Genomic DNA, 13,368 nt, shown 5'->3' with positions numbered 1-13,368 from the left:
AGAGTCAGTATTGGCAATTCACGAGCTTCGTTGCCTACTTTGGATCCAGGTCCACATGCTCCGAAGCTCTGCATTTCCCTGCATCAGGTTGATATTTCTTGCAATATTCAAGGAGTAGCCTTTCTCGCAAAGTCTTCTAGCTTCAGCAATGTTTGCTGTAACAGGCACATTTTTTTCTTCTTCAGAATGGACATTTTGACTTGCAAAGCACGTGTGGATACGTTGTTTTAAGGAGATGGTCTCAGCGCTCGCGTCGGACACAGATACTATCTGACTTAAAGGCTTTCTGCTGATGGCTGCTTCCCCGCAGCTCGATACGGTCAAGGCAGCAGATGGCCCCTTGACCTCATAAATCTCAACACTCCGATCGCCACGAAGGAACATAGCTGTAGGTGTGCCGCGAGAACCAGCAAGATTTGTGAAATCGAAAGATACGATACGTTCTTGCTCCGTACGATAGTGCGCTTGATCATGAAACGCTCGTTCAACTCGATGGACTTTTTTTGTAAATAAATTTGAAAGAATGTCTTTTGTTCCGTCCCCAAAGGCTTCAAAACGGGCATCTGAAGCCCCTTTTTCGTCTTCTTTGACAGCGAAGTGTGTCTTCAATTCAAAAATCTTGAAATTTCCGTTGCTCCAGAGGGCGCCAAGAAGGCCTGTATCTTTGCAAAACCGTAGACTCCATATACCTGCCTTCTCACCTTCTTTCCTCCCGAGGTTGAAGGTATCTTCATATACAATGACCGGGCCCTGCTGCTTGCCACTGCCGTCATTTCCCTCACCTGCTAACCCCAGGCCTGGTTGTCTACGGCTAGTGACCCTCGTATCCCAGATCTGCACCCTTGTGTCTTTTAGGGGTGCCGCACATGCAAAATTCACTTCTCTTAATGAATCAAGCGCGATGTTGTGGACGCAGTCTGTGTGAAACTGTGCAACAGGACTAGAGTCCTTCTCTCTCAGATCATAGATCCTGACACCACTTCCTTTCACGCCCATGATAAGGCAACTCGGTTGTGTAGAGAAAAACTTGATACTACTGACCGCCTCGGAGCTCGCAAGCTTCCTCAGAGGCTCCACATAAGATTTTGCTCCGCCAAAGGAGGAAGAAATGGACAGGGTCTCTACCCCACCTTCTTGACTCGACAGCGCAGTAGGCGCTACGGCATTTACATCCCAAACGTTCAGACACGAATCATTCTTTTGCCTTTCTAGTCCACTCGCCAACAAACCTTGAGTGCTAAAGGCAACAGCGTTACAGGGACGCTGGCACTTTGGGGTGAATGATAGCACTATCTCCTCCTCGGCACCTCTGCCGCCGTTGCTAATCCCCAGTTGACCGGCACCGCTGCTGTCTACATGACGATCGCCAATCCTCAGCACGCAAGTCTCCCCGTGAGGCGTGCCCACAGCGACTAACGCCTCATCAAAACTCGCCCAGTCAAGGGCGCGGAAGGCGGGAACTTTGTTTCGAAAGGCTGGACCTTGATCATACTTGAGCTGAGGCTTGCTGGTGGCGGAATAATGCGTGATACGGCATCTGTTGAACCCGCGTCCTCTAACGTCGGCGAAAAGAAATGTTTGATGTGAGGGGGTTGAGTTAGGGGAGAAGCGAATTGCAGTCTCCATGGCGTCTCGATGGTGGGGTCGTTAGAGTCAGATGCAAGAAGGGGGTGGATTTGCACGAACTAGGTCCGTGCTTCGGTGTTAGGGAGGGGACATAATCAAGACAACATGACCGAAGAAGTTGGTGACGAACTAGGTTTCCAGCAAGCTGTCGATGATTTTCAAACTCTGCTTCTCGCGACTGAATGGAAACTGGGATTCCTATGCCAAAAAGCAAGATTTTGAAGACAGCATGGTTGTGGTCAATCGGCGACCGTGAAGGTGTAAGCCGTAAGGACGATCACGTTCGAAGGTATAGAAATTATGATTTGATTTTGAAGATCGATGGCTTGAATTACACTATACTATTCATGTAGCGACGCTAATCATCACATTTGTTATATGGGTATATTTACCCAACATCATCTCCCATCCTTGCACTTCCGTGGATCATTCTACGCATGGATCGCCGCCATGAGAATGCCTGAAGCCCGTAAGGACAGACAGGCAACAGTGCTCTTTCCTGAGCGATCTGCTCTGAAACGGCTGGTACAGAGCTTCTGACCCGTCTATCAGTGCGTCCTCTTACAAAGTCTGTGTCCGTACATCTACCCAGGCGACATCCCACATTTTAAGACATCGAGGCACAAGTCACTGCTAACTTTGTCATTCTGGCCAAAGCACCTCCTATCATCGCACCCTCGGTCCATAACAGGCCTCCAGGCCATTTTCGGGGTCATCGTCACAGACCAATTACAGAGGGCGATGAGCTTGCCCAAAATTACCATTCTGGTGACCCCGTAGGTCTAATTCCCCTAGTCTTCAAACAATGTGGCAATCATAAGACATCGAATATGTTCCTCGTAATTGGTGCTTCACCCTTCAGAGGTGGGCTTCTCGGATCTTCATCAACAGACCTCGGGCTCATTAGACCCTGCTCGAATACCGAGGAGCCGGCAAGGTCCCCAGCAACGGTCCTGTGGAAAGGGCTGGCCGTAAATTCAGCTGCTCGTGGTGAGAGCAGAGACGGTGTAGGTGGCACATCGTCACGAAGTACCGATTTGAAAGATTGTGGAGCTATTGGTGGATGGGATGGCCTTGAAAGTTGTGGTCCCAGGGATAAAGCTTGTGGTCCTTGCCTTCTACCGAAGAGACTGCTGAAGCCTAAGGCAAGGTCAGAGATCGATGGTTTGGCAGCTATCTTTGGCGTTTCAGCATCGTTTGGCCAACTACCTGGAGGTGCAACAGTCTCATCGACTTGACCCTTGACAATGTGTCCCGCGAAACCAGTCATGGGTGATTGGAGGGTAGGTTGTAAACCTTTCGCAACTTCTCGAAGATCGCTAGCAACTGCCCCGACTGGTGCATTATCGGTCGTTTGAACAGTGGGACTCAGAATAGTCCCCAAAGGAAGTGTGTTTGTTTCTAGTGGCGAAAGGATTGGTTTTATGTCTAGGCCAGTCTTGATCTGAGGTGGAGAGGGAGCCTTCGACGATGCAAGTCCATAATTAAGAGGAGCCGACGACGGCCCAGGACTAACGCTTCTTAGTTGGGGCTTGCTCGCCCGCGAATTTGAGTCTGGAGAATCGTGAGATGCAGTAGGAGCGAATCTGGATAGTCTGCTGCCACCTGTGATCGGATTTGAGGGCGGATGAGGCTCTATGGCAGACATTGCCATGCGAGAGTCTTCGGGTCGGGGTTGCTGCAATCCGGAACCTCCTGAAGTTGGTGCCCCCCAGCTTTGCCAATTACCCACTTGCGCTTTTGTAAGCTTGCCTTTGAATTCTGATAATTGATAAATTAAATTCATATTTGGGCCAATCCACCTGCTTCGATTTTTTACCGCATCGTAAGCTTCCTGAACCGTGAGCTGGGGATTCTTGTATATCCCGTATGCTACTACAAGACTAGCTGACCGGCTGACCCCACACTGGCAGTGAACAAGAATTTTCTTCTTTTGCCTGATCCGGTCCTCGACAAGATCACATAACCTCAGCAGATCATCTACTACATTAGCGTTGTGGTCCCATGGAATGTGGATATATTCAGGCTCTGGTCGACTCGCTTTCGGCGTGCTTGGTGCTGTTTTACAAACATCATCTTGTTGCAATTCAACCGCAGAGCGGAAGGAGAACTCAGTGGTAGCCGTGAGCGGCTCTGGTACGTCATCTTGACCTGCAAGATCCCCGCCAGCAGCATCAAATGATGCTTGAACTCCCTTGTCGACTCTGTCGAAATTGGTTTGAACCCCTTTATCTGCTGTTCTTCTCTCTGGCACCGCTTCTCTCTCTTTCTCAAACGGATTTCTTACCTCTCTTGCAACATTTAGGATTACATCAAACTCTCGGGCTTCGACTCCGGTAGGCTCGAGATATAGATAGAGATACGGATCGTAAATGCATACTGGGCCTTGAGGATATGCAGGGGACTTGGCTTCCTGCGACAAGGGAACCTCGTAATCTGGTTCTTCTTTGACGTGCTCTAGAGTTTGCTTCTTGATTGGTGAGGATAGTGGATTCGGAGAGCTGCTTAGCGGTAGACCGACCTTAGTAAACTGGCTACTGGACGTTTGAGTGAATGGAGGCAACCTCATACCACCCTCAGGTGCGACGGTCGGAGAGAGGAGGGAGCCGTCTGTCGACGCTTGCAATCGCCTTAGGGTTTGTATTTGGCTATCTGAAGGGGTCTGTGGGACAATAGCGGGACGGTCTTGGGCATGAGAACTCCCTGGATCAGGCGTTTCAAGAGTAAGACCTAGCTTGCTTGGTTTTCGCCGAGGAGCTTTTGGAGGAACTATGAAGGCAGGAGTTGGAGGGGCGGAAAAGGCGTGACTGGGCTGAGAGGTGGAGGCACCTACCATCCCAAGCTTAGGTAGATTGGATGTAGCAGGTCGATTTGATGCCAAGGTATTGACGGACAAGTTCTTCATGTTACGGACTTTCTTGTGAGGGGATTCTGACTGATCTATTCCAGGTAGTGATGGAAACGAATTTGAGAAGCGGCCTTTCCCTTCCATCGTCCGTGGGCTGAGATGTAGACTAGTCTTCGGACTCTGAAATGACGACCTCGTATGGACTGAGCCTGGTGACTCAGGGGATGAGCCTGGAGAAGGCTCTGTGAGTGATGATTCCACCGTCGAGATGGTTGTTGTGGGCGAGGTCTCCGTTGACTCAAAAGTAGAAGTAGAATCGCGACGGATAGAGGATTGAAAGCCCAAAGAATTGGCTTTGAGGTCGGTATTTGGTATTCTGCTTGGTGATTGAGGTAGGTCACTTGATTGCGTGGCGGGACAATGTCCAAATACAGACATGAACGAAGGAAAGGTCGCTTGTATCGGAGAGCTCGTCATAGTTGCAGCCTCTACGTTGCTCTTCTCATAGACTCTCTCGATGGAAATGTATCCTGGCAGAGGGGATGTTGCTACCCTAAATGGAGTGTATTCTTTAGGCGGACGGCCATGACGGTTCTGAGGTAGTGAGAGGGAAGGGCGAGCGATCTGTGCTGTCATGGTCTCAGTCATCTCGCGATCACTTCATACCGCACAACAAGCTCCGACAAGCTGTAGAATTAAGGGAAAGGTAGACTTCAGGGCTGTGTTCTCATGATGAATAGGGAACGTTGACGCTGCGCTCAAGGAATGGTCCTTTGACGTAAAGCGGAGACCAATGGAGGATAGGACAAGGTAGCTTACCTGAGGCTTCCACCGAAGCGCGGATGAGCCCAAAGGGGTTTTAATTGCGTGATTGGTGACGACTGGTGGTAGGCGAGTCTGGTATAGACCTTGCGCCGGTGCCCTTTGCCCGATGCTCTCGCTGGTGCTTTCGAGGTGAAGATTGGCCGGAGAGAAGTGGAGGGATCGACGAAAGCAGAGGCTGTTGTGGAAAAGGTGAGAAGGGAAGGGTTCGCGGGCTTGAGGTCAGGCGAAGGTCGGAGTGTGATGACAGGAAGACCAGGATAACAGCAGGCGGTTGGCTTTCTCTTCCAAAATGCAAAATGCAGCAGTAGGAGGTTTCAGGCGAAAGAACGACTCGCGAATGGGGGGAGTCGGGGGACGAATGGGGAGGGGCCGTCGACAGACCAAGTTGTTAGTTCGGCGCTTTGGCATCCAATCAGCGTCGGTTTCTATCCTTAGCCGCCAATGAGACAGACCAGATAGAAGCTGCATATAGATGGGCTATTGATCCTATCATTGTGCTGGACGCCCTTGGAAAAGTGGATTACCTAAAACCCTTTGTACTATTGTAGGCTTGTCGCCCTTGGACTCTTGGAGATTGCCTGCTGCTGGCTGCAGCAGAGCCTCGGGCTCAGCAGGCCTTCTCCCAGCAGATGCCTTCACTTTCCTTGTCGCCAGCACCAGCCAGCGCTCTCCCAAATCATGAGAGAGACCTCTCGCCCCCGCCTCTGCCCCCGCTGACGCAGCCTCCAGAGATGGAATTCGAAACAACGGCGAACAGGTGGTTGGGGGTACTTGATCTCCAGAAAATACGATAGACCTGAGTCCTAAAATTACGTGCAGGCTGTATCAAAAATAGGCCTTATGTCTGAAAGCAACGGTGTTTTTAGCATCAGTTGCTGCAGTGGTTTGACATTTGATCACGGCCCATTCGAGCTCCTAATAAGCAGGCTTGTAAGACCCCTCTCGGTGCACACGCTCCGGCGTAGACAATCTTGAGTGCTCGCGACTTGCTGCCCTCCTTCTACTGCTTCTTCCTCGTACTGGGCCTGTGTGATTTCGGGCAAGCTGAGAGGGCAAGGAGGGTTACCTCTAAGACTAGTGTTTCAACTTCAAAACGACCTTCTTGCTTGGTTCGAGCTAAACCCCGCTGGGTGGGTGCTCTGAGCAATCAAGGTGAAATCGGTTCTTTCGTTGATTACATCGGCGCGTTTTCGCCAGCGTACAAGAGCCGACGATCTCACCATGAGCCTTGAAAGGAGCTTGGATAAGTAGAAGACAATCGTCTCCCTATTGACCAGGCCATCTGCGAGCGTGATACAGAAGGTAATTTGGGGGGAACGTTTAGGCTTGACCGGTCAGCGGAAGCCGAGAGTCAATTCCATCGGTTGCTGTTCAACATTATCAGATGCTTGTCACGTAGAATTTAGCTCAACGGCCTAAATCCACCAGAACTCCAGAAGAGGAAGTCTCCATACTACTCCATAGCGTTCCAAAGTCTCCACTGCTTTGCGAAGTGCAAATCTCCCGTCCTGGTAAGGTTTCGACGGTCCGCATGTCCCAGTGAGAGAAACGTACCGTATGATAGCGATCGCGACGCGCATTCAATTGCCGTACCAACAACGTCGCTCCTGCGTCTGCTGCTGATTGTACACCTGCAAACAACCAGCAGTGTGGGAAGAGCCCGGGAGATCCAGAAAGGAAAGTCCGCGTTTTGCGCGAACCTTACACCCTATGATGTGGACGTACAGTAGAAAGCCAGCACACAGTCAACAGAATGTCCTCACGCTTTGCGCAGAATAATGCGCGGTGGAGGAGCAATCCCATGAAGTCTGACACGTCCCTTTCCGAAAGTGAACGATCATTTGTGTCGGCAGAGTCAGAAAACGCGTCCCAAGAAGATGCGCGACCATCGTCATCAACACATCACCATGCGGTCCCGAGTGATGCCAGCTCCACCTCATCGAGTCTCCAACCCACGCCTGTAGCGAGACATTACATCACAACCTCCCCGACTGCAAGTCGCAAAGCTGCGTCAACATCGACCCCCGCGACTGGGTCTTATTTCCCCCTCCAAACCCCTCCCACTGGGTCGGAAGCAAGATCTCCACATAGTAAAAGAGCCCCCGCCTCCCGCAGTAGCCACGGCATAGAAACAAGATCAGGTCCCCCACCCGCGCTGATCACACAAAAATCTTATAATGCTGATCTGCCCTGGGGGAGGACAAATGGCAACGTTGACTCTGCCTTGAGCCAGAAAGAATTGGCTAACACATCAAGACCGACGCGACGTGAAGAGGTGGCCAGACCTAGGAGCATGGATGAGACCGCATCGATGGCACGAAGGTCGGCTTTGGGGGAAGACGATGAGGACTCAACTATTAGGATTAATGAGCGTAACGTACAAATCAATCGCAACCGAAGCAAAAGCGCACAAGATCAACAACAGGAGGACCTGTTTTTAAACCTGGCAGATGACGACTGGGAAGCAATGTCTCGAGCTGAGAGGCGTCGTGTGAGTATGCTCCTGCAATTCCAATAAGATTACAATTGTTGATTGCTGCACCACAGTCTCGCGGGATAGTTACGACCAAATCGTCTCGTGTGTCAACCTCAGGCCGCCCAAGCACAAGCGGTGGACACTTCCCGAGTCAGCAAGCCTCGACTCGGGAAATGTATCCACCATTATCGCCTCCCTCCGAGAGAGCTCCTACATTCAGCTCCTTGGCTTCGCTACGTGCTGATGTGTCTCGCGACCGTCCTTATGCTGCATCTGCACATCCATTGGATCAAAGGTATCGTCCTCGCTATTCGGGCTTTAACGCTAGCCCATCCGTGCCCATCTCACAACAAGAGCATGGCAGCCTTGAAAACCATCACGGTCGGAGACGCTCGATCAACACTTCGCTAGGGAAGTATCACTCATCGCCTCTTTCACAGCGGCCGGATTCATCTAGGGGTGAGGAGGATATATCGAGGGCAGGACCTGACGGCAGTGATTCAACAGTCTCTACGACCGCGCCATCTACTGTATGGGATGAGCTGGATGATCTCAAAGCGAGGATTCGCAAGATTGAACTTACGGGTAACCTGCCTGCGACTGCCAATTCAGCTATCTCGAATAGTTATGGAGAGCGTCCCGTCACCGCATTAACAAACATGACGACCATATCGGGCACTCCCAAAACGCATCACACCAGTGCTTCGCCAGACTCATCTAAAATCTTTGAATCTGCGGCTACGGACCTTCATCCGCTCCTGCGCTCAGCTTTGGCGAAAGCGAAGGCTAGTGTTGACGCAGCACTCTACAAAATTTTGGAAGCCACTGCGAGTGAGGCACTTATGCTGGCTGCAATGACAGGCGGAAAAACTCCAAGACCATCGAGTGCTTCTCAAGCTAGTGCCAGCGCAGTAGACCGCCGATTACGATGGAAGGCCGATAGCATGTGCCGAAGCCTGACTGAGCTTTGTATTGCATTGATTGAGGTGGTGAATGGGCCAGAGAAGCGTGAAGGAAATCCGCTCAATGGCCGGAACACGATTATGTCGAAGGTAGAACAAGTACCGCTTTCGCCCCACACCAATGATGATCCTGAATTGAGAGCAAGCTCGAGAGTCATGAGCCGGCTTGAAGCTCGCCGCTCAAGCCTTAGGGGCATAACAGCACCACGAAGTCCAAGCTCTCCACAAAGTGAAACGTCTTCATTTGTTCGAGATCGACAGCTTACTGTGACTAAACCGCACACGACGGCGTCCAATCTAGGCCGCCGGGATGAAGACAACGAGAGTAACGTTAGCTGGAGACCCCTTTCTCGAGCAGCAACGGACGCTGGCTCCCATCGACCGTCTCCACATACCCGAGCATCGAGGGAATACACCTCCCAGCACCCTTTGCCGAGCCTGCCGCATCCATCTAAATCCGCACAGGTTTCTGGCTCTAGTCGAAAGCCGTATTTCTCATCGCCATCTACCAAGCTCACAAACTCCCCAGCGTCAAAAGTGGGAAACGGTCGCAACTCTGAAAGGTCAACTCCTCTGATTGATAGTACTCGTCTGGCAGAAGCCCGGCAACGAAGACTCGTATCTCTTGGCTACTCGTCTCCAAGTATTGCTCCAAGTCCAGGTCGAAGGGTGCAGGAAGTCGGAAATGGTCCGGCGTGACTGTTGGAAGCATGGGACAATTGTTTGGCGAACAAAATGCCGGGTGGCTCAATTACTGTACATAATGTCTGTATGATACCCAATGACATGATGTATGATTAAATTGGTGGCTTTTGCGACGCGTTGAGCTCGAGTTTGAGTTAAATGGTCTTATTCATCGAAGGCAGCCTGGAGAGCCCCTTTATCTCAGCGCTAGCTCGATCGAAAGGCTTACATAAGCTATTTCTTGGCATGGAGCTGCAGCTCCAAATACTTCGAGTCATTTAACCGGTTTACCTTAAGTTGAGGCAACACATAATCACAAATAACAGTTCCGATGTCTATTGATCTACCACGCATCGATCGGGAGATTCTTAAGCGGTGGACGGAAATAGATGCTTTCCAGAGGCAGCTAGAGCTCTCAAAGGGTCGACCACCGTACACATTCTGCGATGGTCCACCTTTCGCTACAGGTAAGTCTTATTCATTGCTTCAGTCATGATGTACATTGACTGAGGATTCAATGTCAGGGTTGCCACATTATGGCCATCTGCTTGCCTCGACTATCAAGGATATCATTCCAAGGTACTGGTCTATGAAAGGTCATTACGTCGAGCGCCGATTCGGATGGGACACCCATGGGGTTCCCATCGAGCATGAGATTGACAAGAAGCATGGTAAATCGGGCAGAGATCTGGTACAGGAATTGGGGATTGAAGCATACAACAAGGAGTGCAGATCTATTGTGTTGAAGTATGCCGAAGAATGGAGACATACAATAGGGCGATTAGGGCGATGGATAGACTTTGACAAAGACTATAAGACCATGGACCCTACTTTCATGGAGACTATATGGTGGGTTTTCAAACGATTATATGACAAGGGCCAGGTGTACCGAGACTACAAAGTCATGCCTTACTCGACTGCTCTTGCTACGCCGATGAGTAATTTTGAAGAGAACCAAAATCCCAAGGAGGTTCAAGATCCAGCCATCGTCGTTGCATTTCCATTGCGAGCGGACCCAGGAACAAACCTTTTGATCTGGACCACGACGCCTTGGACAGTACCGTCTAACATTGCCATTGCAGTCCATCCCGATTTTGAGTACATCAAGATCAGAGATGAAGGCACAAATAGAAATTATATCATCATGGAAACATTACTTAGCACCCTTTATAAAGATCCGAAGAAAGCGAAGTTCACTAAATTGGAGACTCTCAAGGGCACGGACTTCGCAGGCTTAGAATATGAACCGCCATATAAATATTTTTACGAACAGAACAAGGACTGGTGGTTTCGGGTATACACAGCAGATTACGTCAAGTCGGACAGTGGCACAGGACTTGTGCATCAATCACCGTCATATGGTAGTGAGGATTACACTTACGCGACCCAAGCTGGATTGATCAACCGCAATCGACTACCCCCTAACCCGGTAGACGAGAAAGGGTGCTTCACAAGTGAGGTCAGCGACTATGCTGGTGAATATGTGAGAGGACCCGTTGAAAAGGTCATCACCAAGCATTTGACTAGCATTGGCCGGCTTGTCGTCAACAGCCAGACAACTCATACTGTCAAATACTGCTGGCGTTCTGACACGCCACTGATACAGAAGGCAGTCTCTGCTTGGTTTGTTGGCGTCGAACAAATCGTTCCGGAAATGCTGGAAAACATAGCAAAATCACATTGGGTGCCGACCTTTGTGAAAGAAAAGCGCTTTGCTAACTGGATCGAAAATGCCCATGATTGGAATATCTCTAGGAATCGGTTCTGGGGTACGCCGCTCCCTATTTGGACCAATGAAGCTTACGACGAAATCGTCGTCATTGGAAGCGTAGCTGAGCTCAAAGAGAGGAGCGGCTACAAAGGCGAGATTACGGATCTGCACCGAGACTCCATCGACAAAATCACTATCCCTGGAAAGAATGGTGGTATCTTGAAAAGAGTCGAGGAAGTCTTTGACTGTTGGTTTGAATCTGGGAGCATGCCGTACGCCCAAGTTCACTATCCCTTCTCATTCAAAGATCCCTCCACCTTTGCAGATCAATTTCCTTGTAATTTTATCTCAGAGGGACTTGACCAAACGAGGGGATGGTTCTACACTTTGGTTGTGCTTGGCACTCACCTCTTTGGTGTATCTCCCTTTAACAACTGTGTCGTGAGCGGCATAGTTTTAGCTGAGAACGGCAAAAAAATGTCAAAGAGGTTGAAGAACTACCCAGACCCTATGGGTGTTATTGACGCGTACGGAGCTGATGCGTTGCGACTTTATATGATCAGCTCTCCTGTTGTCCGTGGGGAGACACTAAGATTCTCTGAAGCAGGCGTCAAAGACGTCATTTCAAAGGTAATGCTACCTTTGTGGAATAGTTACCAATTCCTGAGAGGACAAATTTCGCTACTGAAGAAGACTGAAAATGTCGATTTCAGATTCGATCCTAAGCTGGATGTCACAAAGCACGGTAGTGTTATGGATGAATGGGTCCAAGCGCGGTGTCACAGCTTACTCAAATTTGTCGACCAAGAAATGGCCGCCTATCGCCTGTACACTGTGGTTCCGGAGCTTCTCGACCTGATAGAAAGTCTCACCAATTGGTACATACGGCTGAATAGAAGACGCTTGAAAGGCGAGTCCGGGTTGGAAAGTACAGTGACTGGGCTGAACACATTATTTGAAGTACTTTTCATCCTTGTGCGAGCGCTCGCCCCTTTCACACCTTTCATAGCCGATCACCTCTACCTCCTTCTGGCTCCATGTCTTCCCGAAGCTATGCTCCAAGGTTATCAGGACACTCAAAGCGTTCATTTCCTGCCCTACCCTTCATTCATTCCTGAGCGGTTAGACCCCGTGGTCGAGCGCAAGGTTGGAAGAATGCAAAACATTGTCAATCTCGCTAGAACATCTCGCGAACGAAGGACTATTAGTCTCAAGACGCCATTGAAACGTCTGGTTGTCATACATGCAGATGCTGAATATCTTGCGGATCTTCGTGAACTGGACTATTACATTCGAGATGAAGTTAACGTACATAATCTGGAGCTGACGTCTGACGAGAGCACATTTCAAGTTCAATACACTTGTTCTGCCGACTGGCCCACACTAGGAAAGAAACTGAAGAAGGACGCACAGAAGGTGCGCAAATTGTTGCCAGATCTTACGACTGAACAAGTCAAGCATTTTGCCGAGCAAGGCACGATAGTCGTAGGAGGGATCAAACTGACTGCAGAAGACTTGATTGTAAAGCGCGAGGTCTCCAACAGCGAGGGCAGAGACATCACGACCAATACTGATGACGATGTTCTTACCATCTTGGACCTGGAACGTGACTCGGATCTGATGCAAGATGGGCTGGCCCGCGAAATTATCAACCGTATCCAGAGGTTACGGAAGAAGGCCGGTCTTGTCGTCACCGACGATGTCGAGATGTGCTACAGGGTAATGAATGAGCCTGCTGATGTTGAATTAAGTAGAACCTTTAAGTCTCGGACGGACATGATCAAAGGCGTCGTCCGTGGACCCCTGATCGAATTGGACAATTCGACGAGCGAGGACGACCGCTCACGACTTATCGTCGAGGAGGACCAGGAGATACAAAAGGCTACTTTTTTGCTGAAGCTCATGAGACTTAAGAACGACGTAACTGGATTACATACTGAACAATGATCTGAAGTACAGCCCAGACGGAATAGATTGACCACACAAATACGGAGGAGGTCAGCTTTGACGAAGGTACTTAAGTCCCCTGGACCCCAGAGTGACCGCCGGCTTGCACAAAATCTTTGCTGCCCAGAATAGCTACAACGCTGAGCTTGCGCGCCTTGCTTGCGACCGAACGATCAACTGACGAGGCCTTGAAGCCGTCTAGATCTAGATGCCATATCCAATGACTCAATGGTGATACAGGATGTTCAAAAGTACTAGCGTACCGCATAGATACTTGTTTTGATGATGA

At 50.0% G+C, this 13,368-nt stretch overlaps 4 protein-coding genes across 4 annotated transcripts; 2 read left to right on the top strand and 2 right to left on the bottom strand.

Moving 5' to 3' along the window:
• Positions 1-18: 18 nt before the first annotated feature.
• On the bottom strand, positions 19-1,626 carry KY384_001063 (uncharacterized protein; the record flags this gene model as incomplete). Its single annotated transcript, XM_044809595.1, has 1 exon — positions 19-1,626. The coding sequence occupies one exon, from the start codon at positions 1,624-1,626 to the stop codon at positions 19-21; it is 1,608 nt and encodes a 535-aa protein (XP_044673502.1).
• An 814-nt stretch (positions 1,627-2,440) lies between these two features.
• Positions 2,441-4,912, bottom strand: KY384_001062 (uncharacterized protein; the record flags this gene model as incomplete). The annotated part of the gene is made up of 1 exon (XM_044809594.1): positions 2,441-4,912. One exon carries the CDS (start codon positions 4,910-4,912, stop codon positions 2,441-2,443), a length of 2,472 nt encoding a protein of 823 aa, XP_044673501.1.
• Positions 4,913-7,052: 2,140 nt separating this feature from the next.
• Positions 7,053-9,436, top strand: KY384_001061 (uncharacterized protein; the record flags this gene model as incomplete). Its single annotated transcript, XM_044809593.1, has 2 exons — positions 7,053-7,790; positions 7,847-9,436. 2 exons carry the CDS (start codon positions 7,053-7,055, stop codon positions 9,434-9,436), a joined length of 2,328 nt encoding a protein of 775 aa, XP_044673500.1.
• Positions 9,437-9,752: 316 nt separating this feature from the next.
• KY384_001060 (uncharacterized protein) lies at positions 9,753-13,079 on the top strand (the record flags this gene model as incomplete). Its single annotated transcript, XM_044809592.1, has 2 exons — positions 9,753-9,888; positions 9,946-13,079. The coding sequence occupies 2 exons, from the start codon at positions 9,753-9,755 to the stop codon at positions 13,077-13,079; spliced, it is 3,270 nt and encodes a 1,089-aa protein (XP_044673499.1).
• Between the last annotated feature and the right edge of the window lie 289 nt (positions 13,080-13,368).

Source organism: Bacidia gigantensis (genome assembly GCF_019456465.1).
Source record: "Bacidia gigantensis strain McMullin 20006 chromosome Unknown contig_125, whole genome shotgun sequence".
NCBI lineage: Eukaryota > Fungi > Ascomycota > Lecanoromycetes > Lecanorales > Ramalinaceae > Bacidia > Bacidia gigantensis.
Note: the sequence above shows the minus strand (reverse complement) of the source record. Positions and strands in the feature narration are given on the sequence as shown.